This window comes from Scyliorhinus torazame, chromosome 29 (assembly GCF_047496885.1).
Source record: "Scyliorhinus torazame isolate Kashiwa2021f chromosome 29, sScyTor2.1, whole genome shotgun sequence".
Lineage (NCBI taxonomy): Eukaryota > Metazoa > Chordata > Chondrichthyes > Carcharhiniformes > Scyliorhinidae > Scyliorhinus > Scyliorhinus torazame.
Genome location: NC_092735.1, coordinates 14502999 through 14530899, shown reverse-complemented (window position 1 = coordinate 14530899; position 27901 = coordinate 14502999). Strand labels below are relative to the sequence as shown.

The 27901-nt window shown below is 54.3% G+C and overlaps 1 protein-coding gene across 2 annotated transcripts in view; it reads right to left on the bottom strand.

The window, feature by feature from the left end:
• Nucleotides 1-2321: 2321 nt before the first annotated feature.
• pick1 (protein interacting with prkca 1) overlaps nt 2322-27901 on the bottom strand; it is a 41453-nt gene continuing 15873 nt past the window's right edge. For both annotated transcript variants that reach the window (XM_072492092.1, XM_072492093.1), the window contains exons 5-13: nt 21884-21950; nt 20740-20829; nt 19387-19440; nt 17532-17594; nt 16651-16784; nt 11314-11406; nt 6824-6874; nt 6496-6640; nt 2322-2707 (exon numbers count right to left, since the gene is read on the bottom strand). In XM_072492092.1, the coding sequence (XP_072348193.1) occupies nt 2487-2707; nt 6496-6640; nt 6824-6874; nt 11314-11406; nt 16651-16784; nt 17532-17594; nt 19387-19440; nt 20740-20829; nt 21884-21950 (918 nt within the window). In that variant the 3' untranslated portion in view covers nt 2322-2486. The remainder of the gene's footprint in view (nt 2708-6495; nt 6641-6823; nt 6875-11313; nt 11407-16650; nt 16785-17531; nt 17595-19386; nt 19441-20739; nt 20830-21883; nt 21951-27901) is intronic.

Here is a 27901-nt window from a genome sequence, read left to right as displayed (position 1 = left end):
TAAGGATAGAGTGACTGAACATTTGGAAATTTTTCAACTGAAATGTCATTGCCTAATTGAAGTTGTTGAAGAGATGACGAAAGCTAGGGACTGGGGAATGTCGATGGATGTTATTTTTGTGTAATTCTGGGCAGTGTTTGAGAACGTTTCTCACAGGAGACTCTCAGCTAAAATGGAGGGAAAATGTTTGACCTGGTGTTTGCTGAGCAGTGGGGGTCAGGGAGAATGGGTGGGGGTTATTCTAATTGGCAGGATATTTGTAGTCGTTCCCTGCAAGAGTCTGTGTTGGGGCCTCAACGATTCACTGTATTGGGGCATGGTTAGCATTGCTGTCTCATGGCGGCGAGGTCCCAGGTTTGATCCTGGCTCTGGGTCACTGTCCAATCCACCTACCCTGCACATCTTTGGGTTGTGGGGGTGTAACCCATGCAGACACAGGGAGAATGTGCAAACTCCACACGGGCAGTGACCCACAGCCGGGATCGAACCGGGGTCCTCAGCGCCACAGTCCCAGTGCTAACCACTGCACCACATGCCACCAATGCAGTATCCAAACTTGCTGGTATTGCAAACATTGTGCAAATTTTGTACCTTTCTCCCCGTGTTTGTGTGGGTTTCGCCCCACAACCCAAAGATATGCAGGGTAGGTGGATTGACCACGCTAAGTTGCCCCTTATTTTTGGAATAAATGAATTCGGTACTCTAAATTAAAAAAAAAACTATTTACCATATTTACCACTGACTTCAGACGATGGATAGAAAGACACATATTCAAGTTTGATGACAACCCTGTGCGCTCTCAAAGTCAATGGAGAATGCACAGCCTGGAAAAAAAAAAAGTCGGCACAGTGGTTAACACTGCTGCCTCACAACGCCAGAGACCTGGGTTTGATTCCGGCCTTGGGTGACTGTGTAGAGTTAACACGTTCTCCCCGTGTCGGCGTGGGTTTCCTCCGGGTGCTCTGGTTTCCTCCCACAGTCCAAAGATGTGCAGGTTAGGTGGGGTTACGTGAATAGGGTAGGGGTGTGGGACTAGGTCAGGTGTGTTCTTTCGGAGGGTCGATGTAGACTCGATGGGCTAGATGGCCCTCTTCTGCACTGTAGGGATTCCATGGAACAGTCACATAGAATCATGGAATCATAGAATTTACAGTGCAGGATGAGGCCATTTGGCCCATCGAGCCTGCACCAGCCCTTGGAAAGAGCACCCTACTTAAGCCCATGCCTCCACCCTATACCCAATAACTCGACCCAACCTTTTGGACACGAAGGGCAATTTTCATGGCCAATCTACCCAACCACCACATCTTTGGACTATGTAATGTTGGTTGAGGGATAAATGTTTTCTCCAGGGCAGCACGGTGGCGCAATGGTTAGCACTGCAGTCTCACGGCGCCGAGGTCCCAGGTTCGATCCCGGCTCTGGGTCACTGTCCGTGTGGAGTTTGCACGTTCTCCCCGTGTTTGCGTGGGTTTCGCCCCCACAACCCAAAGATGTGCAGGGTAGGTGGATTGAACACGCTAAATTGCCCCTTAATTGGAAAAAATGAATTGGGTACTCTAAATTTAAAAACAAATGTTTGCTCCAACACACTGGGGAAATTCCTTGCTCTTCGTTGAAGACCCAATGTTGATGAAATGAAAACCGCTTATTGTCACACGTAGGCTTCAAATGAAGTTACTGTGAAAAGCCCCTAGTCGCCACATTCCGGCACCTGTTCGGGGAGGCTGCTACGGGAATGTTGTGGGATCTTTCACATTCACCTGGAAAGGCAGACAGGAACACAGCTTAACATTTCATTTGAAGGTGGTACATCCAACAGTGTGACGGTCCCGCAGTACTGACCCTCTGACGGTGCAGCACTCCCTCAGTACTGACCCGCTGACAGTGCAGCACTCCCTCAGTACTGACCCGCTGACAGTGCAGCTCTCTCAGTACTGACCGCCTGACAGTGCGGCACTCCCTCAGTACTGACCGCCTGACAGTACAGCGCTCCCTCAGTACTGATCCTCTGACAGTGTAGCAGTGCCTCAGTACTGACCGCCTGACAGTACAGCGCTCCCTCAGTACTGATCCTCTGACAGTACAGCGCTCCCTCAGTACTGACCGCCTGACAGTACAGCGCTCCCTCAGTACTGACCCAGTCGTTTTCCTGGTGTTCTTGAGCACTGTTAGCTTCACACGCGCATGTACAGGACAGAACCAATGGATGGCCAGGTAACTGCTCTCCAACCAAACTCCATACCCCACCAAAGGCTCAGACAGAAAGGACGCTCAGGACAAGACATATTAAAACAGGGATACACCTCGACAAAAGCATATGCTATAAAGTATATGTATTTATCTCAAGGATCTGATGGAAATTACTGGTCGCATCCATTTCAGATATAAATAAAATAGATCATCACTCAAACTATACACAGCACATTTCGGATTTGATTTAGTGTAAAGGGGTTCACTTCCCTGTCCAGACAGGAAAATAAATTCTATTCATCATCAAAAAGTTTCTCTCCGTTTTCCTCGTTCTCCTTCTCGTCCTCTTCCTCCGCGTCTGTGTAAATATCCTTCGGACTGTAGTTCAACATCGTTTTTGTCAAGTCGACCTCGATGGGAAACACATCAGCATCTTTTAAGACAGCGTAACACTCATCGTAGTACTTGGACATGGCGGAGACAAAGCGTTGGAGCTGGAACACGATGTCTTGTACTGAGAATTGGAATGGAGCACAATCAGACTCACAACGGGTTAACGAGTGAGGGGGATGGAGGGAACAGAAAGAGTGAGGGAGAGAGGGGGAAATGGAGAGGGGTAGAGGCAGAACTGATCTATGTGGAACACCACTTACCACCTTCCAGCTTTAGCCCTACTTTGGCACTATTTTGCTCCCCAAATCACCTTCCCATCTCTGTCCAGTCTGAAGAAGTCATGCAGACTAAACGTTGACTCTGTTTCTCTCTCTACAGATGCTGCCAGACCTGCTGAGTTTTTGCCGCCTTTTTCTGTTTTCATTTCACATTTACGGCATCTGCAGTATTTTGCTTTTATGTAAGCCCCACTCCCCCAACTTGCTATCCAGTTGGACATCGACCCCTCACCTCCACTTTCTGACCATACTCTGTACCGAAGGCCTATTGGAGAGCCGAATATGCTCTGCTTATTCGGCCACCCTCGTCCACCTTTCCTGTTACCCCTCAAGGAATTCAACAAGGTTGGTCAGATGTGACCTTCCTTTTGAAATCTGTACTATTTATTAAAACTGCAGTTTCTAGAATTTTAATTACACATTTGAGTCAAGAATCCATTATTGTTCCGACAACCAACGTCAAGCAAACTTGTCCATAATTCTCATGATTCATTCTACCTCCCTTTTAAAATACATTAGCTGTCTGCCAAGCCTCTGGCACTCCTCCTTGCGGACTTGTAACAATGTCGCTGCTGTTGCTTTGCTAACTTTGTGTACCACGTATAGATGCAATTTATGAAGGGAGAGCTATGGTGCCATGGTGGCACAGTGGTCAGCATTGCTGCCTCACAGCATCAGGGTTCCTGGTTCGACTCTGGCCTCGGGTGGCTGTGTGGAGTTTGCACGTTTTCCCCATGTCTGCGTGGGTTTCCTCCGAGTGCTCCAGTTTCCTCCCACTGTCCAAATATGTGGATTGGCTGTGCTAAATTGGCCCCCAGTGTCAGGGGGAGTGGACCTGGGTAGGGTGCTCTTTCAGGGGTCAATGCAGACTCGATGGGCCCAATAGCCTCCTTCTGCTCTGTCGGGATTCTATACTGCAGGTTGGGATTGGCACACTGGACATTAGATAGGGACAGAGGCAAGAGCGAGATTGGAGGGAGATTAAGTTGTTCCTTTTGCACTGAAAACCAGAGATTTGTGTTACATCAATCCTGATTTTAATTGCTCTAGTTTTCAAAGGAGAGGGGGTCGTGTGGCTTAATGTGTAGCTTCCCTGATTCAGATTCAGAAAACTCGCAGGTCCCAATCCCATGGAAGATGTGTTCATAGCGCAGCAAAACAGGCTTGAGTATCAATCTGCAAATCATTCCAACACACGCCAGTGGCCGGCAGTAAGAGTGGGAGAGATTCCTGGTCAGACATGTGATGGAAAGGAATTGGAGCCTTTGCCATCACTGTCCATAGCTCCAGACGACAACATGCATGGAAAATTGGATGTTGCCACAGCAACACGGACCCCTTGGGGTTTAAGGTTGGCTCAGTTGGGTGGACGGCCAGTGTGGATCAGATTGATGCCAACAGCTTAGATTTCAAACCCGTTCCAGCTGGGGTGGATTCAGGACTTGCCTCCTTGCCTCACCCTAGTGGAAATCGTGGCACTGTGGATCGTTCCTGCAGGGAACTGAAGCAGTTTTCAAAGGAGCTACTGCCTACACACTACATTTTGTGCGGATTAGTCTAGTTGATAACTAACCCGAGTCCTGATTGAAGGTTCCCCCGCCTCCCCACTTGTTCATGGACACTGTCTGGTCCAGTTCCCTATTTACCTCCCTGAGATAGGCTTGTTCCACTAACTACCCTCACTTTGACTGCTCCCGTGATTCAATTTTAAATCAAAACTAATTATGTTAAGGTCACTGTTTCCTGGTGGCTCCCCATGTTCTTTCATTACCCAGTCACTGCATTTCCTGGGTCTGTGACCAGACCGGCTAATAATGGACAGATAGCATCACAGGATTATAGAATGGTCACAGCACAGAAAGAGGCCATTCGGCCCTTCATATCCATGCTGGCTCTCCACAAGACCAACTCAGCCAGTTCTGCTCTTCCGCCCGTTCCTTGCAAATATTTCTCTTCAGGTGCGCATCCAACTTCCTTTAGCAAAGTGAGCTGTAGGAAGTTGTCCTGAACACTGTGGAACTCTCTCCCGTTACTCCCCATTACTTTACTGTAACCCTCTCTATCTTCGAGTGAGTCTCTCATGCTGTTGCTGCAGTTTGCCCAATTCGATTGACGAAAGGTTGGCATTGATATGGCGCTGGTCAATTCCTCAGGACTCATCTTCAACCAAATAAATTGCTTTCGAAGTGTGGTCACTGCTGTAATGGAGGAAATGCAGCAGCCAATTTGTGCACAGCAAGATCCCACACATGACAATGACATATCGGTTCCATTTTCCATTACTGAAACTGATTAAGCAATAAATATTGGCCAGGAAACCCATGAGAAGACCCCCACTCCTCTTCTATTAGTGCCATAGAGTAGGGGAGGATCTTTTACGATCAGCTGACAAGAGCAGATCTCGTCTGAAAGACAGCGCAGCACTCCCTCAGTACTGCCAACCTACATTTTTGTGCTTAACCCACAATTGATCCCACAATTGTCATGCCCAGAGAAGGCAGGTCCTACTCATAACTTTATAAACCGTGTGCAGTCCATGTTTAATGTTCTGGAACTGTCTTATTTGTAAAAAAAAAAAGAAATGGACACGCTCAAGATTGTTAAGATGGCTGCCACGGGTCAGATGACTTTGGCGATTTCTGCACCAAGGCTGATTCTTCTCTGAAAATCCCTTTTGAAAGTTCTCAAATGCAAATGGATTTCTCAGGTGAAAAGGGACCATCCTTATCAGCTCAATGGAAGAGAACCATCGAACGATAGCTGTCAGATGTGCCAGAGCCGTCAGGATGGATTATCAAATATATTGCAAAAACCCATCTGGTTCACTACTTTGCTTTTGGGAGGGAAATCTGCCGCCCTTATCTGGTCCGGCCTACATGTGACGCACAGCAATGAGATTAACTCTTAACTGCCCCCTGAAATGGCCTAGCAAACCACTCAGTTCAAGGACCGCTAGGAATGGACAACAAATGCCGGCTTCGTCAGCAATGCCCACATTCCATGGAAGAATAAAGAAAAAGGAATCTACCCTTTCAGTGTGAAACGCTGCATTCATCCTTTGCAACAACAGTTTTTCCTAAGACAAGCCAAACACATGAATTATTAACTATTCTTTTGTTTATAACTTGTAAAAGTCCACTTTTCTCTTGAACTGTAGCTTTCTTGTGAGTGCACACGCGAGTGATGTAGCATTTCAATTTTCAAGGTGAACTGCCCGAATGGACAATCCTATGTATTTAAACTCAGGAAAGCTTTCTGCTGTTATTAAAATTGACTACGCACTCCAGGGACTAAGTAACTCAAGTCTTCCTCTTGAAAAGCACACTGATTACGGACAGTAAGAGAAGGGGTACAAGATTTCAGTTCTCCCCCCAAACCTGGTCCGTAACACTCTGACTCAGCAGTGAGGACTGTTACTACCGTCTTACATTCCACCTGCAGGGAAAGGCCACAGAGAATCATATCTGACCCAACACTTACACACCCCTGACTTGGCACTGCTGCAACCGATCCCATGGCATACCCCACCCCATCCGCCACGTTTCTGACCCAACGTTATCAAACACCTGACCCAGGAGAGCCTACCTATCCTGAGTATCTGAATTTGCCAACAAAGCAAGTTAGAACTAACCATGTTTTTGGTCCAAAAGTTCAATTTTTTCCAGTACATCCTTCCTCATCTTGGCGAAACGAGCTCTGGCCTCCTGTCGACAGCGGAGGATCAAACGATATTCATAGTTTCCGGTGCCGACTCGATACAGAGGCTCCTGCAGAGCCTGGGGATGGGAAAGAAGCAGAGACAGACAGGTTAAACACTCAAACCCAGAATATAATGGATACCAACCATTTAGACTAAACCACTGCAGCACTGCCTCTGGTTAAAAATAGACGGGGCAGTGGGGTGGGGGGCAACCAGTGGTCACCACGAGCGGCTGTCGGGTACCTCAGCGATCACTTACTATGCAGCTATATTCTTCATCATCCATTTCTTTCACTTTCAAGCAATAAGACTGCAAAAAGAAGAGAAACAATCAGAGTAAAGCAGCAGCTGATCCCGAGTATCTGCCCCCTACTTTATTCCAAATCGCCACGGTGATCGAAATACCCAACCTCAGAATGTCCCAAAGCACTTTACAGCCAAGTACTATCGGTCTTTATAATCTGCAGACCATGTGTAACAGGCAATTAGCACACAGCAAATTCTGGCAGAGCAGTGTTATAATGGCCTGTTTATAATCTGACTGAGTAATAACAGCAAAGCACCGCAGATGCTGGAAATCTGAAATAAAACCAGGACGTGCTGGATGAACACAGTTGGTGTTGCTACATTTGTGAAGAGAGAACAGTTAAAAGTTTCGGATCTAAATGACTCCCCCTCAGATATCTGTTTCCATAAGTTGGTTGAGGGATAAATCTTTGCTCCAAGACACCAGGGAAACTTCCTTGCTCTTCGTTGAAGACCGAGTGTGGGATTCTTTACATTCACCTGGAAAGGCAGACAGGACCACAGCTTAACTTTCCATGGTGGTACTTCCAACAATGTGACCCTGCCTCAGTACTGACCCTCTGACAGTGTGGCTCTCCCTCAGTACTGACCCTCTGACAGTGCGGCTCTCCCTCAGTACTGACCCTCTGACAGTGCGGAGCTCCCTCAGTACTGACCCTCTGACAGTGCGGCTCTCCCCCAGTACTGACCCTCTGACAGTGCGGCTCTCCCTCAGTACTGACCCTCTGACAGTGCGGCACTCCCTCAGTACTGACCCTCTGACAGTTCGGCACTCCCTCAGTACTGACCCTCTGACAGTGCGGCTCTCCCTCAGTACTGACCCTCTGACAGTGCGGCACTCCCTCAGTACTGACCCTCTGACAGTGCAGCACTCCCTCACTACTGACCCTCTGACAGTGCAGCACTCCCTCAGTACTGACCCTCTGACAGTGCGGCTCTCCCTCAGTACTGACCCTCTGACAGTGCGGCACTCCCTCAATACTGACCCTCTGACAGTGCGGCACTCCCTCAGTGCTGACCCTCTGACAGTGCGGCTCTCCCTCAGTACTGACCCTCTGACAGTGCGGCTCTCCCTCAGTACTGACCCTCTGGCAGTGCGGTGCTCCCTCAGTACTGACCCTCTGACAGTGCGGTGCTCCATCAGTACTGACCCTCTGACAGTGCGGCTCTCCTCAGTACTGACCCTCTGACAGTGCGGCTCTCCCTCAGTACTGACCCTCTGGCAGTGCGGTGCTCCCTCAGTACTGACCCTCTGACAGTGCGGTGCTCCATCAGTACTGACCGTCTGACAGTGCAGCACTCCCTCAGTACTGACCCTCTGACACTGCAGCACTCACTCAGTACTGACCTTCTGACAGTGCAGCACTCACTCAGTACTGACCCTATGACAGTGCAGCACTCCCTCAGTACTGACCCTCTGACAGTGCGGCTCTCCCTCAGTACTGACCCTCTGACAGTGCGGCACTCCCTCAGTACTGACCCTCTGACAGTGCGGAGCTCCCTCAGTACTGACCCTCTGACAGTGCGGCTCTCCCCCAGTACTGACCCTCTGACAGTGCGGCTCTCCCTCAGTACTGACCCTCTGACAGTGCGGCACTCCCTCAGTACTGACCCTCTGACAGTTCGGCACTCCCTCAGTACTGACCCTCTGACAGTGCGGCACTCCCTCAGTACTGACCCTCTGACAGTGCGGCACTCCCTCAGTACTGACCCTCTGACAGTGCAGCACTCCCTCACTACTGACCCTCTGACAGTGCAGCACTCCCTCAGTACTGACCCTCTGACAGTGCGGCTCTCCCTCAGTACTGACCCTCTGACAGTGCGGCACTCCCTCAGTACTGACCCTCTGACAGTGCGGCACTCCCTCAGTGCTGACCCTCTGACAGTGCGGCTCTCCCTCAGTACTGACCCTCTGACAGTGCGGCTCTCCCTCAGTACTGACCCTCTGGCAGTGCGGTGCTCCCTCAGTACTGACCCTCTGACAGTGCGGTGCTCCATCAGTACTGACCCTCTGACAGTGCGGCTCTCCCTCAGTACTGACCCTCTGACAGTGCGGTGCTCCATCAGTACTGACCCTCTGGCAGTGCGGTGCTCCCTCAGTACTGACCCTCTGACAGTGCGGTGCTCCATCAGTACTGACCCTCTGACAGTGCAGCACTCCCTCAGTACTGACCCTCTGACAGTGCGGCTCTCCCTCAGTACTGACCCTCTGACAGTGCGGCTCTCCCTCAGTACTGACCCTCTGGCAGTGCGGCACTCCCTCAGTACTGACCCTCTGACAGTGCAGCTCTCCCTCAGTACTGACCCTCTGACAGTGCGGCGCTCCCTCAGTACAGACCCTCTGACAGTGCGGTGCTCCCTCAGTACTGACCCTCTGACAGTGCAGCCCTCCCTCAGTACTGACCCTCTGACACTGCAGCACTCAGTACTGACCTTCTGACAGTGCAGCACTCACTCAGTACTGACCCTTTGACAGTGCAGCACTTCCTCAGTACTGACCCTCTGACACTGCAGCACTCCCTCAGTACTGACCCTCTGACAGTGCGGTGCTCCCTCAGTATAGACCCTCTGACAGTGCGGCACTCCCTCAGTACTGACCCTGTGACAGTGCAGCATTCCCTCAGTACTGACCCTCTGATTGTGCAGCACTCTCTCAGTACTGACCCTCGGACAGTGCAGCACTCCCTCAGTACTGACCCTGTGACAGTGCAGCACTATCTCAGTACAGACCCTCTGACAGTGCGGCGCTCCCTCAGTACTGACCCTCTGACAGTGCAGCACTCCCTCAGTACTGACCCTCTGACAGTGCAGCGCTCCCTCAGTACTGACCCTCTGACAGTGCGGCACTCCCTCAGTACTGACCCTCGGACAGTGCGGCTCTCCCTCAGTACTGACCCTCTGACAGTGCAGCACTCCCTCAGTACTGACCCTCTGACAGTGCAGCACTCCCTCAGTACTGACCCTCGGACAGTGCAGCACTCCCTCAGTCATTCCAGGATGGACAATGATGGAAATGAATTGGGGAAATCGAAAGCTGTGACTGTGCGAAGAAGTGAAAGAGATGAAGGAAAACAGGAAAGGTCCCAACGGCCATACAGATACCAAGCTACTGAGTGTCCTTTCGAGGTAAGAGCTGATTACTGAGCATACACCAAGGAGTTGTAACTGCCCCAGAATGGAATGGGTAACTGGAATTGAGAAGAAAGTGCAGCTCCAATACCAAAAACAGAACCCAATGTCCCTTCTGGCACTATTCAGGATTTAAACTCAGAGCAGTGGGTTTCTGAAGAATCTGAGGATTGGAGACACGTAAAGATCAGGTAAATGGGAATTTGGGATTTATCTGCTGGGTTGTTGGGTGTTGAATTTGTACCAGATATTGGTTAGGCTGCCGTCGGTGTACAATAATACGAGTCCCTACAATGCAGAAGGAGACCATTCGGCCCATTGAGTCAGCACCAACCTTGTGCCAACGTGCCGCCCACAATCTATCTACCTCCATATGCAATGGTCCCGTCTATATCGGGGGCGATTCTCCGAAATGGTGGCCTAGTGTTCGCGCGTCGTGAACGCCGTCACCTTTCACGACGACGCGAACCGGGCCCAGGCACAACCTATTTTGGCCCCCACAGGGGACCAGCACGGCGCTGGAGCGGTTCATGCCGCTCCAGCCTCATTACGCGGTGACAAATGGGCGCCGCGCCAACCCGCGCTTGCAGAGTTGGGCCAGCTCAATCCTGCGCTTGCGCAGTTGGGCCGCGCCACCCAGCGCATGCGCGGGGAACTTCTTACGCGTGCCCGCCCCGACCCAACATGGGGTCGGTGTTCAGGGGCCGGCCGTGCCAGGAAGTAGGCCCGGGGGGGGGGGAAGAGGCCGGCCCGCCGATTGGTTGGTCCCGATCGCGGGCCAGACCCCATCGGAGGACCCCCCCAATGAAGGAGCCCCCTCGCCCCCGCAGGCCGCCCCCCGAGCGTTCCCGCAGAGTCCCGCCGGCAGCGACCAGGGCTGAACGGCGCCGGCGGGACTCTGTCATGTCGGAGCGGCCGCTCGGCCCATCCGGGCTGGAGAAACGGCGGCCCCGCCGATTCCAGCGGCCCATAGCCGGCGCCAAACGTGCCGGCGCAAATGGCGCCGATGCTCCGCACCTCGGAGTATCACGCGCCGGCGTCGGGGCGCGGCGATTCTCCGGCCCGGCACGGGGCTCGGAGAATCACCCCCCCATCGCCTTCTGAGGCAGAGAGTTCCATACAGCAGAGGCCAGTGCTGGGATAGCAGGCAGAGGTCACAGTTTTAAAGGGACAGTTTCATCCCCGTGTTCAGGTTGCAGGCGAGTCTTCAGCTGAAGTGGAGTCTGCGTCAGTGCCTGGACCAATTGGGCAGGATCGGGATCAGCCCGGGGCAGGATAACGGTGACTGCCGAAAGAGGAAATGAGAGTACCTACCAAATATTCAAACTTGACATCGAGGTATTTTTTGATGGTGAGCTTGGTGTCAGGAATGGCTTTGTGAAGGTAGGTATTCAGATCACTCAGCATCTGCAAATCCAGAAAACAATGATTAATCCGTGGGAAAGAACACAGCTCACATCCTGGGTGCAGGCATGGGGCAGATAAGTGAATAACTGGAGAAATCAGCAACAAATGTACATCATCACAGGCCACAAAATAATCAGAAGCATTTTACTTCGTCATCCTAATGAGTGACAGGCAGGACAGGCCATAGGGAGCAGGGAGAGAGAGCACATCAAATAAAATCTGTAGTAACTCAGAAAGGCGGTCACCAGTGTGGGTACGGCACTGTGCCGGGGTCACCAGTGTGGGTACGGCACTGTGCCAGTGTGGTCACCAGTGTGGGTACAGCACTGTGCCGGGGGTCACCAGTGTGGGTACGGCACTGTGCCGGGGGTCACCAGTGTGGGTACGGCACTGTGCTGGGGGTCACCAGTGTGGGTACGGCACTGTGCCAGTGTGGTCACCAGTGTGGGTACAGCACTGTGCCGGGGGTCACCAGTGTGGATACGGCCCTGTGCCGGGGGTCACCAGTGTGGGTACGGCACTGTGCCAGTGTGGTCACCAGTGTGGGTACGGCACTGTGCCGGGGGTCACCAGTGTGGGTACAGCACTGTGCCGGGGGTCACCAGTGTGGATACAGCTCTGTGCCGGGGGTCACCAGTGTGGGTACGGCACTGTGCCAGTGTGGTCACCAGTGTGGGTACGGCACTGTGCCGGGGGTCACCAGTGTGGGTACGGCACTGTGCCAGTGTGGTCACCAGTGTGGGTACGGCACTGTGCCAGGGGGGTCACCAGTGTGGGTACGGCACTGTGCCGGGGGTCACCAGTGTGGGTACGGCACTGTGCCGGGGGTCACCAGTGTGGGTACGGCACTGTGCCAGTGTGGTCACCAGTGTGGGTACAGCACTGTGCCGGGGGTCACCAGTGTGGATACGGCCCTGTGCCGGGGGTCACCAGTGTGGGTACAGCACTGTGCCGGGGGTCACCAGTGTGGATACAGCTCTGTGCCGGGGGTCACCAGTGTGGGTACGGCACTGTGCCAGTGTGGTCACCAGTGTGGGTACGGCACTGTGCCAGGGGGGTCACCAGTGTGGGTACGGCATTGTGCCAGGGGGGTCACCAGTGTGGGTACGGCACTGTGCCGGGGGTCACCAGTGTGGGTACGGCACTGTGCCAGTGTGGTCACCAGTGTGGGTACAGCACTGTGCCGGGGGGTCACCAGTGTGGGTACGGCCCTGTGCCGGGGGGTCACCAGTGTGGGTACGGCCCTGTGCCGGGGGGTCACCAGTGTGGGTACGGCCCTGTGCCGGGGGGTCACCAGTGTGGGTACGGCCCTGTGCCGGGGGTCACCAGTGTGGGTACGGCCCTGTGCCGGGGGGTCACCAGTGTGGGTACGGCCCTGTGCCGGGGGGTCACCAGTGTTGGTACGGCACTGTGCCATGGGGGGTCGCCACTGTGGGCATTCCTGTGATATTACTCCATTACAGCACTGTTGTGTATGTGACTAAACGTCTGCTCTTTCCAGGTTCCCTCTGGAGTCGGCACTAATTCCCAGGATGCCCCTTACCCATTCGCATCAACACCAACTCGACCTTTGTTTTGGCCTCACCCTGGCTACCCGCTCCCTACCCGCCCGCCCACTCCCCGTCCGCTCCCTGCCCGCCTGCTCACTCCATACCCACCCACCCGCTCCCCCGTCCTCCCGCTCCCCGGGAGGGTAGAAACAGTATGGGGGGGGGGGAAAAGAGGAGACCGTGGAGGCCGTACATGGAGGGGAAGGTGTATGGGGAGGCTGGGGGTAGGCAAAGAGGTGGTGGACTCTGCTGGAAATAGTACTCATTCCACAGCGGCTGTTAACAACAATGAGAACTCATGGAATTGGTTAGAAGGCAGCGCGAGGGAATACGGATTATGGGTATGTACTCCAATTGGGGAGGGGTCTCTCACCGGCCCTCAACTTTTCACTCTATTTATAGGCGACTTGAATAAATAAATAAGTCATAATTCTGGAGTTTTACAGCACAACAAAAGGCCCGTTGACCCTTGGTGTCTGCGTCGACCATCAATGAGGGCAGCACGGTGGCGCAGTGGTTAGCACTGCTGCCTCATGGCACTGAGGACACGGGTTCGAATTCCGGGCCCGGGTCACTGTCCGTGTGGAGTTTGCACATTCTCCCCGTGTCTGCGTGGTTTTCATCCCCACAACCCAAAGATGTGCTGGGTAGGTGGATTGGCCACGCTAAATTGCCCCTTAATTGAAAAAAAATGAATTGGGTACTCTAAATTTTTTTTTTTTTTTTTTTAATATTTTTTTTTAAAAAGCCATTGATTAGCTCTCTGGCGACACAGTTTGAGAGGAGAGCCCAACTCCTGGATGGCGCGCGAGAGGAGGGCGGCGGGCGAGAGGAGGGCGGCGGGCGAGAGGAGGGCGGCGGGCGAGAGGAGGGCGGCGGGCGAGAGGAGGGCGGCGGGCGAGAGGAGGGCGGCGGGCGAGAGGAGGGCGGCGGGCGAGAGGAGGGCGGCGGGCGAGAGGAGGGCGGCGGGCGAGAGGAGGGCGGCGGGCGAGAGGAGGGCGGCGGGCGAGAGGAGGGCGGCGGGCGAGAGGGCGGCGGGCGAGAGGAGGGCGGCGGGCGAGAGGAGGGCGGCGGGCGAGAGGAGGGCGGCGGGCGAGAGGGCGGCGGCGGGCGAGAGGAGGGCGGCGGGCGAGAGGAGGGCGGCGGGCGAGTGGAGGGCGGCGGGCGAGTGGAGGGCGGCGCGGGAGGAGGGCGGCGCGCGAGAGGGCGGCGCGCGAGAGGGCGGCGGGGAGAGGAGGGCGGTGCGCGAGAGGGCGGCGGGGGAGAGGAGGGCGGCGGGCGAGAGGAGGGCGGCGGGCGAGAGGAGGGCGGCGGGCGAGAGGAGGGCGGCGGGCGAGAGGAGGGCGGCGGGCGAGAGGAGGGCGGCGGGCGAGAGGAGGGCGGCGGGCGAGAGGAGGGCGGCGGGCGAGAGGAGGGCGGCGGGCGAGAGGAGGGCGGCGGGCGAGAGGAGGGCGGCGGGCGAGAGGAGGGCGGCGGGCGAGAGGAGGGCGGCGGGCGAGAGGAGGGCGGCGGGCGAGAGGAGGGCGGCGGGCGAGAGGAGGGCGGCGGGCGAGAGGAGGGCGGCGGGCGAGAGGAGGGCGGCGGGCGAGAGGAGGGCGGCGGGCGAGAGGAGGGCGGCGGGCGAGAGGAGGGCGGCGGGCGAGAGGAGGGCGGCGGGCGAGAGGAGGGCGGCGGGCGAGAGGAGGGCGGCGGGCGAGAGGAGGGCGGCGGGCGAGAGGAGGGCGGCGGGCGAGAGGAGGGCGGCGGGCGAGAGGAGGGCGGCGGGCGAGAGGAGGGCGGCGGGCGAGAGGAGGGCGGCGGGCGAGAGGAGGGCGGCGGGCGAGAGGAGGGCGGCGGGCGAGAGGAGGGCGGCGGGCGAGAGGAGGGCGGCGGGCGAGAGGAGGGCGGCGGGCGAGAGGAGGGCGGCGGGCGAGAGGAGGGCGGCGGGCGAGTGGAGGGCGGCGGGCGAGTGGAGGGCGGCGCGGGAGGAGGGCGGCGCGCGAGAGGGCGGCGCGCGAGAGGGCGGCGGGGGAGAGGAGGGCGGTGCGCGAGAGGGCGGCGGGGGAGAGGAGGGCGGCGGGCGAGAGGAGGGCGGCGGGCGAGAGGAGGGCGGCGGGCGAGAGGAGGGCGGCGGGCGAGAGGAGGGCGGCGGGCGAGAGGAGGGCGGCGGGCGAGAGGAGGGCGGCGGGCGAGAGGAGGGCGGCGGGCGAGAGGAGGGCGGCGGGCGAGAGGAGGGCGGCGGGCGAGAGGAGGGCGGCGGGCGAGTGGAGGGCGGCGGGCGAGTGGAGGGCGGCGGGCGAGTGGAGGGCGGCGCGGGAGGAGGGCGGCGCGCGAGAGGGCGGCGCGCGAGAGGGCGGCGGGGGAGAGGAGGGCGGTGCGCGAGAGGGCGGCGGGCGAGAGGAGGGCGGCGGGCGAGAGGAGGGCGGCGGGCGAGAGGAGGGCGGCGGGCGAGAGGAGGGCGGCGGGCGAGAGGAGGGCGGCGGGCGAGAGGAGGGCGGCGGGCGAGAGGAGGGCGGCGGGCGAGAGGAGGGCGGCGGGCGAGAGGAGGGCGGCGGGCGAGAGGAGGGCGGCGGGCGAGAGGAGGGCGGCGGGCGAGAGGAGGGCGGCGGGCGAGAGGAGGGCGGCGGGCGAGAGGAGTGCGGCGGGCGAGAGGAGGGCGGCGGGCGAGAGGAGGGCGGCGGGCGAGAGGAGGGCGGCGGGCGAGAGGAGGGCGGCGGGCGAGAGGAGGGCGGCGGGCGAGAGGAGGGCGGCGGGCGAGAGGAGGGCGGCGGGCGAGAGGAGGGCGGCGGGCGAGAGGAGGGCGGCGGGCGAGAGGAGGGCGGCGGGCGAGAGGAGGGCGGCGGGCGAGAGGAGGGCGGCGGGCGAGAGGAGGGCGGCGGGCGAGAGGAGGGCGGCGGGCGAGAGGAGGGCGGCGGGCGAGAGGAGGGCGGCGGGCGAGTGGAGGGCGGCGGGCGAGTGGAGGGCGGCGCGGGAGGAGGGCGGCGCGCGAGAGGGCGGCGCGCGAGAGGGCGGCGGGGGAGAGGAGGGCGGTGCGCGAGAGGGCGGCGGGGGAGAGGAGGGCGGCGGGCGAGAGGAGGGCGGCGGGCGAGAGGAGGGCGGCGCGCGAGAGGAGGGGGGCGCGCGAGAGGAGGGGGGCGCGCGAGAGGAGGGGGGCGCGCGAGAGGAGGGCGGCGCGCGAGAGGAGGGCGGCGCGCGAGAGGAGGGCGGCGGGGGAGAGGAGGGCGGCGGGGGAGAGGAGGGCGGCGGGGGAGAGGAGGGCGGCGGGGGAGAGGAGGGCGGCGGGGGAGAGGAGGGCGGCGCGCGAGAGGAGGGCGGCGCGCGAGAGGAGGGCGGCGCGCGAGAGGAGGGCGGCGCGCGAGAGGAGGGCGGCGCGCGAGAGGAGGGGGGGCGCGCGAGAGGAGGGGGGCGCGCGAGAGGAGGGGGGCGCGCGAGAGGAGGGGGGCGCGCGAGAGGAGGGGGGCGCGCGAGAGGAGGGGGGCGCGCGAGAGGAGGGGGGCGCGCGAGAGGAGGGGGCGCGCGAGAGGAGGGGGCGCGCGAGAGGAGGGGGCGCGCGAGAGGAGGGGGCGCGCGAGAGGAGGGGGCGCGCGAGAGGAGGGGGGCGCGCGAGAGGAGGGGGGCGCGCGAGAGGAGGGGAGCGCGCGAGAGGAGGGGGGCGCGCGAGAGGAGGGCAGCGCCGAGAGGTGGGCGGCGGGCGAGAGGAGGACGGCAACTCAACTGGTTTCACTGTCTTCAGAAGTCGAATGCCAAATTTCTCGATACTCCGATGAGCTTCTGCGAATTTGACGAAAGCTTCGCTGGCCGTAGGCTGTGGTTCCCTCACCCCGATGACAGAAAACACGTCTCCAAAACCTGTAACAAAACAATGTTCACAACCTCAGCCCTGCAGACAGTGGCAGCCGAAAACTCCCTCCACATTGCACACAGCGCTCGTAATGAACAGCTACAACATTCACCAACCCCTGCAAGTGCTCAGAAAATCCTCAGGATGATATGAAACAGGAGGAGGCTGTTCAGCCCATCATGCTTGTGCCAGGCCCTTGAAAGACAATCGAATTAGTCTCTCACCAAAGCCACAGTTATTACTGGATCCAAGTCCATCAAATGTTCAGGCCATGAATTCCAAATGGCAACAAGTCACAAAATTCCCCTCAAATCCCCTCAGATTCCCTTGCCAATAATTTTAAATCCATGCCCTCCGGTTATCGACACTCCGCCACTGGAAACAATCTCTTATTTATTCTACCGAGGCTCTTCAGCATTTTTACCATCTCTACCGGATTTCTCTTCTGCGTTTGTAAGAACCTCAGCTTCTCCACGTCAACCCTCCTCAAGCTGGACTTTTCTCAGGCTTTAAGTCTCTGATTGGACTGTGATACAGGGGATCTCAGTCAGTAGAATGAAGGCAACTACCAACTCCCTCCCCCCCCCCCACATCCCAGTAAGGGATACACCGCATTTTTTCCCACTGTCACTATCGCACTCCATTGCACGCACGTAGATTCTGGGGAATTGCCGCTGTTTGCTGCCAATTACTGCACTGATCTGGCCAAAATCACTGCCTCGCAATCTCCTCATATGACGAACGTAAGGACTTACCTCGATGTGTCTGTGACAGCTCAAAGAACGCTCTCAGCAGCCTCTTTGTGTGTTCCATCAACCCTGCAAAACAGCGAGTGGGAAGTAGGAGATATTTTTGTGCTGACATTTAAAAATTCATTTTCCTCCCTTCACCGTTTCCAGCCCCCTCTCCCCTGCTTTTAATACTCAGTACATAAAACATAGAACAGTACAGCACAGTACAGGCCCTTCAGCCCACAATGTTGTGCCGACCATTTATCCTAATCTAAGATCAACCTAACCTACACCCCTTCAATTTACTGCTGTCCATGTGCCTGTCCAAGAGTCGCTTAAATGTCCCTGATTACTCGGACTCCACCACCTCTGCTGGCAGTGCATTCCACACACCCACCACTCTCTGTGTAAAGAACCTGCCTCTGACATCTCCCCTATACCTTCCTCCAATCACCTTAAAATTATGTCCCCTCGTGACAGCCATTTCCACCCTGGGGAAAAGTCTCTGGCTATCCACTCTATCCATGCCTCTCATCACCTTGTACATCTCTATCAAGTCACCTCTCTGCCTTCTTCGCTCCAGTGAGAAAAGCCCCAGCTCCCTCAACCTTTCTTCATAAGACATGCCCTCCAGTCCAGGCAGCATCCTGGTAAATCTCCTCTGCACCCTCTCCAAAGCATCCACATCCTTCCTATAATGAGGCAACCAGAACTGGACGCAATATTCCAAGTGTGGTCTAACCAGAGTTTTATAAAGCTGCAGCAAAACCTCGCGGCTCTTAAACTCAATCCCCCTGCTAATGAAAGCCAACACACCATACGCCATCTTAACAACCCTATCAACCTGGGTGGCAGCTTTTAAGGGATCTACGTACGTGGACCCCAAGATCCCTTTGTTCCTCCACACTTCCAAGAATCCTGCCTTTAACCCTGTATTCAGCATTCAAATTCAACCTTCCAAAATGAATCACTTCACATTTATCAAGGTTGAACTCCATCTGCCACTTCTCAGCCCAGCTCTGCATCCTGTCAATGTCCTGCTGTAACCTGCAACAGCCCTCGACACTATCTACAACTCCACCAACGTTCGTGTCATCAGCAAACTTACTAACCCACCCTCCCACTTCCTCATCCAAGTCATTTATAAAAATCACAAGAGCAGAGGTCCCAGAACAGATCCCTGCAAGACACCACTGGTCACCGACCTCCAGGCAGAATACTTTCCATCCACTACCACTCGCTGTCTTCTTTTGGCCAGCCAATTCTGTATCCAGACAGCCAAATTCCCCTATATCCCATGCCCCCTGACTTTCTGAATGAGCCTCCCATGGGGAACCTTATCAAATGGTTTACTGAAATCCATATACACCACATCCACTGCCCGACCTTCATCAATGTGTCTCGTCACATCCTCAAAGAATTCAGCGAGACTTGTGAGACATGACCTTGTTGCCTTGTTCTTGCTTTCTTTGAGATTTGGGCATCCGTACGAGGGGGACCCGTATCCTTACTTTCAGCTCAACCAGACTCTGATGCCAGCCATTACCACAATCATCCACAGGCCCTGCCACTGACCCCCTGAGATTTCCTGGGTGTCACTCAGTTCCTCCGCCTCAGAAGTTTTGTCATTTTATTCACAAACTGACAAAGGTTCAGGGTGAAAGGAAACCTCTGCTCCTGTGCATGAGAACAAGGGGAGAACGTGCAAACTCCACTCAGACAAAGTCAGAATTGAACCCGGGTCCCTCGCGTTGTGAGGCAGCAGTGCTAACCATTGTGCCACCATAGCAGCAGTGAAGGCGATTCTGTGCACCCCCCCCCCCCCCCACCCCCTCTCCATCAATAGGCATCTCACTGCCTTTGCTCCACAATTCCTCACCTTTGTAAAGCTCTGCTGTTCTCTCCAGTTCCTCCAATTTCTTCACCAGACCATCTAGAAGAAGAACCATTTGTTGAATCTGTAAGTCATCAGGTCTCACTCGGATATTAAACTGGAATAAAGCCCGGTCTCACTCTGATATTAAACTGGAATAAACCCCGGTCTCACTCTGATATTAAACTGGAATAAAGCCCGGTCTCACTCTGATATTAAACTGGAATAAAGCCCGGTCTCACTCTGATATTAAACTGGAATAAAGCCCGGTCTCACTCTGATATTAAACTGGAATAAAGCCCGGTCTCACTCTGATATTAAACTGGAATAAACCCCGGTCTCACTCTGATATTAAACTGGAATAAACTCCGGTCTCACTCTGATATTAAACTGGAATAAACCCCGGTCTCACTCTGATATTAAACTGCAATAAACCTCAGTCTCACTCTGATATTAAACTAGAATAAACCCCGGTCTCACTCTGATATTAAACTGGAAAAACCCTGGTCTCACTCTGATATTAAACTGGAATAAACCCCGGTCTCACTCTGATATTAAACTGGAATAAACCCCGGTCTCACTCGGTTATTAAACTGGTAGAAACCCTGGTCTTACTCGGATATTAAACTGGAATAAACCCCGGTCTCACTCTGATATTAAACTGGAAAAACCCTGGTCTCATTCGGATATTAAACTGGAATAAACCCCGGTCTCACTCTGATATTAAACTGGAATAAACCTCAGTCAAACTCTGATATTATACTGGAATAAAGCTCGGTCTCACTCTGATATTAAACTGGAATAAACCCCGGTCTCACTCTGATATTAAACTGGAATAAACCCCGGTCTCACTCTGATATTAAACTGGAATAAACCCCGGTCTCACTCGGATATTAAACTGGAATAAACCCCGGTCTCACTCTGATATTAAACTGGAATAAACCTCGGTCTCACTCTGATATTAAACTGGAATAAACCCCGGTCTCACTCGGTTATTAAACTGGTAGAAACCCTGGTCTCACTCGGATATTAAACTGGAATAAACCCCGGTCTCACTCTGATATTAAACTGGAAAAACCCTGGTCTCACTCGGATATTAAACTGGAATAAAGCCCGGTCTCACTCTGATATTAAACTGGAATAAACCCCGGTCTCACTCTGATATTAAACTGGAATAAAGCCCGGTCTCACTCGGATATTAAACTGGAATAAAGCCCAGTCTCACTCTGATATTAAACTGGAATAAACCCCGGTCTCACTCTGATATTAAACTGGAATAAACCCCGGTCTCACTCGGTTATTAAACTGGTAGAAACCCTGGTCTCACTCTGATATCAAACTGGAATAAATCTCACTCACCGTTACATAGAATGGCTCGGCTCAGGCCCAGGGCATCAGCCGTTCCAGAACTCATGTTCTCCACCAGCCGATGCTTGACTTTCTTCAGAACTGCAAAACATGATAAAACCTGTCAGTGTTAAATGTTTACCCTCCATCTGGGATTTGATTAAAGCGAATCTGAATTGTTAAGCTGTCTCACCCCTCTGTATGATGCAACTCTGCCTCGTGTCTGGGTCTTGTCCTCACTGGCTGCGCTACTGGATAGATTTCTCTAGAGTTGTCTTACGTTCTACAGCACAAACGCACTGTGCTGCATGTTTTTGCAAGTGCGAGAAAACACTGGCACCCTGAGGGCAATGGAGCATCTGGGACCTTGTTAAATAACGGGACAAACTGTCTAACTCCTTGACCCTTAGTATTTTAGGATTCAGGTTTAAACAGAAGAGTGACAGATAAGGAAATAGGGTGAATTAGATTCAAATCAGGCACACAAGATATACTTGTGAGAGTGAGAATGATTCAATTAGAGAGGGAAAAAACAGGACAGAAAGGAAAGGTAATAAACAGTTTTTTAAAGGTCTCTAACAACAATTGATTACATGTCGAAATGAGGCTCCACGGTTTAACTTGTTCCCTTTCTACACTGGAGAGGTTGCATGTTATTGAAGAGACATTTACCTCCTCATAAAAAAATGTCCTCACATTGTTGAATACCAGGCCTAACTTTCTGCAGCGGGTTCATTGAGCAATTAGTGCAGCAACCTGACGATGTTCAACCACAAGGTTGTTGGGCTATTTATACACAATAACGTGTGTGTTTTAAATCATCCATTACTGTGGCATTAAGTTAGAGCCTAAAATTAGTTTTGCTTTGGAAGTTGTAACTGCACCAGTCACAGTGATGGTCTCGTTCAAGCGGAACAGAACAGTTCAACCCTCGAACAGCAGCAGCTGACAAACACCTCTCAGCCATCACTTCAACCTCACTCCTCGGGCTGCAATGTCACTCGTGATACAACACAGTCTGAGAGTGTGAAGAGGAAACGATACCCAAATGATCCCCGTCAGTTAAAAAAAGATGGACAAACTGGGGCCACAATAGTAAAGGGAAAAGAATGAAGAGGAACGCATTGGCACGCTGAATATTTAAGTCAGTGCCTACCAATATCCAAAGTCTTGCCCTGTTTCGGATCAGCCTGGAGTTTATTGTAGTGAATTGTAACTTCTCCCTTGTAGGATGTGAAAAGAAAAGTTAAGACAATTATACAGAACTAGTTATTACTACTAAAAATCCAGTAAGAACACACATTCAAATAAAATGAAGACAGTCAAGGATCCAATAATGCATTTGATCATCCACTCCCCAAACTCCCCCATCAAAACCCATCCACTCCCCAAACTCCCCCATCAAAACCCATCCAATCCCCAAACTCCCCCATCAAAACCCATCCACTCCCCAAACTCCCCCATCAAAACCCATCCACTCCCCAAACTCCCCCATCAAAACCCATCCAATCCCCAAACTCCCCCATCAAAACCCATCCACTCCCCAAACTCCCCCATCAAAACCCATCCACTCCCCAAACTCCCCCATCTAAACCCATCCACTCCCCAAACTCCCCCATCAAAACCCATCCACTCCCCAAACTCCCCCATCAAAACCCATCCACTCCCCAAACTCCCTCATCAAAACCCATCCACTCCCCAAACTCCCCCATCAAAACCCATTCAATCCCCAAACTCCCCCATCAAAACCCATCCACTCCCCAAACTCCCCCATCAAAACCCATCCACTCCCCAAACTCCCCCATCAAAACCCATCCACTCCCCAAACTCCCCCATCAAAACCCATCCACTCCACCATCAAAACCCATCCACTCCACCATCAAAACCCATCCACTCCCCCATCAAAACCCATCCACTCCCCAAACTCCCCCATCAAAACCCATCCACTCCCCAAACTCCCCCATCAAAACCCATCCAATCCCCTAAATCCCTCATCGAAACCCATCCACTCCCCAAACTCCCCCATCAAAATCCATCCTCTCCCCAAACTCCCCCATCAAAACCCATCCACTCCCCAAACTCCCCCATCAAAACCCACCCACTCCCCAAACTCCCCCATCAACACCCATCCACTCCCCAACCTCCCCCATCAAAACCCATCCACTCCCCAAACTCCCCCATCAAAACCCATCCACTCCCCAAACTCCCCCATCAAAACCCATCCACTCCCCAAACTCCCCCATCAAAACCCACCCACTCCCCAAACTCCCCCATCAAAACCCATCCACTCCCCAAACTCCCCCGTCAAAACCCATCCACTCCCCAAACTCCCCCATCAAAACTCATCCACTCCCCAAACTCCCCCATCTAAACCCATCCACTCCCCAAACTCCCCCATCAAAACCAATCCACTCCCCAAACTACCCCATCAAAACTCATCCACTCCCCAAACTCCATCAAAACCCATCCAATCCCCAAACTCCCCCATCTAAACCCATCCACTCCCCAAACTCCCCCATCAAAATCCATCCACTCCCCAAACACACACATCAAAACCCATCCACTCCCCAAACTCCCCCATCTAAACCCATCCACTCCCCAAACTCCCCCATCAAAACCAATCCACTCCCCAAACTACCCCATCAAAACTCATCCACTCCCCAAACTCCATCAAAACCCATCCAATCCCCAAACTCCCCCATCTAAACCCATCCACTCCCCAAACTCCCCCATCAAAATCCATCCACTCCCCAAACACACACATCAAAACCCATCCACTCCCCAAACTCCCCCATCAAAGCTCCCCAAACTCCCCCATCAAAACCCATCCAATCACCAAACTCCCCCATCAAAACCCCTACACTCCTCAAACTCCCCCAGCAAAACCCATCCACTCCCCAAACTCCCCCATCTAAACTCAGCCACTCCCCAAACTCCCCCATCAAAACCCATCCACACCCAATACTCCCCCATCAAAACCCATCCAATCCCCAAACTCCCCCATCTAAACCCATCCACTCCCCAAACTCCCCCATCAAAACCCATCCACTCCCCAAACTACCCCACCAAAACCCATCCACTCCCCAAACTCCATCAAAACCCATCCACTCCCCAAACTCCCCCATCAAAACCCATCCACTCCCCAAACTCCCCCATCAAAACCCATCCACTCGCCAAAGTCCCCCATCAAAACCCATCCAATCCCCAAACTCTCCCATCTAAACACATCCACTCCCCAAACTCCCCCATCAAAACCCATCCACTCCCCAAACTCACCCATCAAAACCCATCCACTCCCCAAACTACCCCATCAAAACTCATCCAATCCCCAAACTCGCCCATCAAAACCCATCCACTCCCCAAACTCCCCCATCAAAACCCATCCAATCCCCAAACTCCATCAAAACCCATCCAATCTCCAAACTCCCCCATCAAAACCCATCCACTCCCCAAACTCCCCCATCAAAACCCATCCAATCCCCAAACTTCCCCATCAAAACCCATCCACTCCCCAAACTCACCCATCAAAACCCATCCACTCCCCAAACTACCCCATCAAAACTCATCCAATCCCCAAACTCGCCCATCAAAACCCATCCACTCCCCAAACTCCCCCATCAAAACCCATCCAATCCCCATCAAAACCCATCCACTCCCCAAACTCCCCCATCAAAACCCATCCAATCCCCAAACTTCCCCATCAAAACCCATCCACTCCCCAAACTCCCCCATCAAAACCCATCCACTCAGCAAACTCCCCCATCAAGACCCATCCAATCCCCTAACTCCGCCATCAAAACCCACCCAATCCCCAAACTCCCCCATCAAAACCCACCCAATCCCCAAACTCCCCCATCAAAACCCAACCACTCCCCAAACTCCCCCATCAAAACCCATCCACTCCCCAAACTCACCCATCAAAACCCATCCAATCCCCAAACTCCCCCATCAAAACCCATCCACTCCCCAAACTCCCCCATCAAAACCCATCCAATCCCCAAACTCCCCCATCAAAACCCATCCACTCCCCAAACTCCCCCATCAAAACCCATCCACTCCCCAAACTCCCCCATCAAAACCCATCCACTCCCCAAACACCCCCATCAAAACCCATCCACTCCCCAAACACCCCCATCAAAATCCATCCAATCCCCAAACTCCCCTATCAAATCCCATCCACTCCCCAAACTCCCCCATCAAAACCCACCCACTCCCCAAACTCCCCCATCAAAACCCATCCACTCCCCAAACTCCCCGATCAAAACCCATCCAATCCCCCCCATCAAAACCCACCCAATCCCCAAGCTCCCCCATCAAAATCCATTCACTCCCCAAACTCCCCCATCAAAACCCATCCACTCCCCAAACTCCCCCATCAAAACCCAACCAATCCCCAAACTCCCCCATCAAAACCCACCCACTCCCCAAACTCCCTCATCAAAACCCATCCACTCCCCAAACTCCCCCATCAAAACCCATTCAATCCCCAAACTCCCCCATCAAAACCCATCCACTCCCCAAACTCCCCCATCAAAACCCATCCACTCCCCAAACTCCCCCATCAAAACCCATCCACTCCCCAAACTCCCCCATCAAAACCCATCCACTCCACCATCAAAACCCATCCACTCCCCCATCAAAACCCATCCACTCCCCCATCAAAACCCATCCACTCCCCCATCAAAACCCATCCACTCCCCCATCAAAACCCATCCACTCCCCAAACTCCCCCATCAAAACCCATCCACTCCCCAAACTCCCCCATCAAAACCCATCCAATCCCCAAAATCCCTCATCTAAACCCATCCACTCCCCAAACTCCCCCATCAAAATCCATCCACTCCCCAAACTCCCCCATCAAAACCCATCCACTCCCCAAACTCCCCCATCAAAACCCACCCACTCCCCAAACTCCCCCATCAACACAAATCCACTCCCCAACCTCCCCCATCAAAACCCATCCACTCCCCAAACTCCCCCATCAAAACCCATCCACTCCCCAAACTCCCCCATCAAAACCCATCCACTCCCCAAACTCCCCCATCAAAACCCATCCACTCCCCAAACTCCCCCATCAAAACCCATCCACTCCCCAAACTCCCCCGTCAAAACCCATCCACTCCCCAAACTCCCCCATCAAAACTCATCCATTCCCCAAACTCCCCCATCTAAACACATCCACTCCCCAAACTCCCCCATCAAAACCAATCCACTCCCCAAACTACCCCATCAAAACTCATCCACTCCCCAAACTCCATCAAAACCCATCCAATCCCCAAACTCCCCCATCTAAACCCATCCACTCCCCAAACTCCCCCATCAAAATCCATCCACTCCCCAAACACACACATCAAAACCCATCCACTCCCCAAACTCCCCCATCTAAACCCATCCACTCCCCAAACTCCCCCATCAAAACCAATCCACTCCCCAAACTACCCCATCAAAACTCATCCACTCCCCAAACTCCATCAAAACCCATCCAATCCCCAAACTCCCCCATCTAAACCCATCCACTCCCCAAACTCCCCCATCAAAATCCATCCACTCCCCAAACACACACATCAAAACCCATTCACTCCCCAAACTCCCCCATCAAAGCTCACCCACTCCCCAAACTCCCCCATCAAAACCCATCCAATCACCAAACTCCCCCATCAAAACCCCTACACTCCTCAAACTCCCCCAGCAAAACCCATCCACTCCCCAAACTCCCCCATCTAAACTCAGCCACTCCCCAAACTCCCCCATCAAAACCCATCCACTCCCAATACTCCCCCATCAAAACCCATCCAATCCCCAAACTCCCCCATCTAAACCCATCCACTCCCCAAACTCCCCCATCAAAACCCATCCACTCCCCAAACTACCCCACCAAAACCCATCCACTCCCCAAACTCCATCAAAACCCATCCACTCCCCAAACTCCCCCATCAAAACCCATCCACTCCCCAAACTCCCCCATCAAAACCCATCCACTCGCCAAAGTCCCCCATCAAAACCCATCCAATCCCCAAACTCTCCCATCTAAACACATCCACTCCCCAAACTCCCCCATCAAAACCCATCCACTCCCCAAACTCACCCATCAAAACCCATCCACTCCCCAAACTACCCCATCAAAACTCATCCAATCCCCAAACTCGCCCATCAAAACCCATCCACTCCCCAAACTCCCCCATCAAAACCCATCCAATCCCCAAACTCCATCAAAACCCATCCAATCTCCAAACTCCCCCATCAAAACCCATCCACTCCCCAAACTCCCCCATCAAAACCCATCCAATCCCCAAACTTCCCCATCAAAACCCATCCACTCCCCAAACTCCCCCATCAAAACCCATCCAATCCCCAAACTTCCCCATCAAAACCCATCCACTCCCCAAACTCCCCCATCAAAACCCATCCACTCAGCAAACTCCCCCATCAAGACCCATCCAATCCCCTAACTCCGCCATCAAAACCCACCCAATCCCCAAACTCCCCCATCAAAACCCACCCAATCCCCAAACTCCCCCATCAAAACCCTACCACTCCCCAAACTCCCCCATCAAAACCCATCCACTCCCCAAACTCACCCATCAAAACCCATCCAATCCCCAAACTCCCCCATCAAAACCCATCCACTCCCCAAACTCCCCCATCAAAACCCATCCAATCCCCAAACTCCCCCATCAAAACCCATCCACTCCCCAAACTCCCCCATCAAAACCCATCCACTCCCCAAACTCCCCCATCAAAACCCATCCACTCCCCAAACACCCCCATCAAAACCCATCCACTCCCCAAACTCCCCCATCAAAATCCATCCAATCCCCAAACTCCCCTATCAAATACCATCCACTCCCCAAACTCCCCCATCAAAACCCACCCACTCCCCAAACTCCCCCATCAAAACCCATCCACTCCCCAAACTCCCCGATCAAAACCCATCCAATCCCCCCCATCAAAACCCACCCAATCCCCAAGCTCCCCCATCAAAATCCATTCACTCCCCAAACTCCCCCATCAAAACCCATCCACTCCCCAAACTCCCCCATCAAAACCCACCCACTCCCCAAACTCCCCCATCAAAACCCATCCACTCCCCAAACTCCCCCATCAAAACCCATCCACTCCCCAAACTCCCCCATCAAAACCCATCCACTCCCCAAACTCCCCCATCAAAACCCAT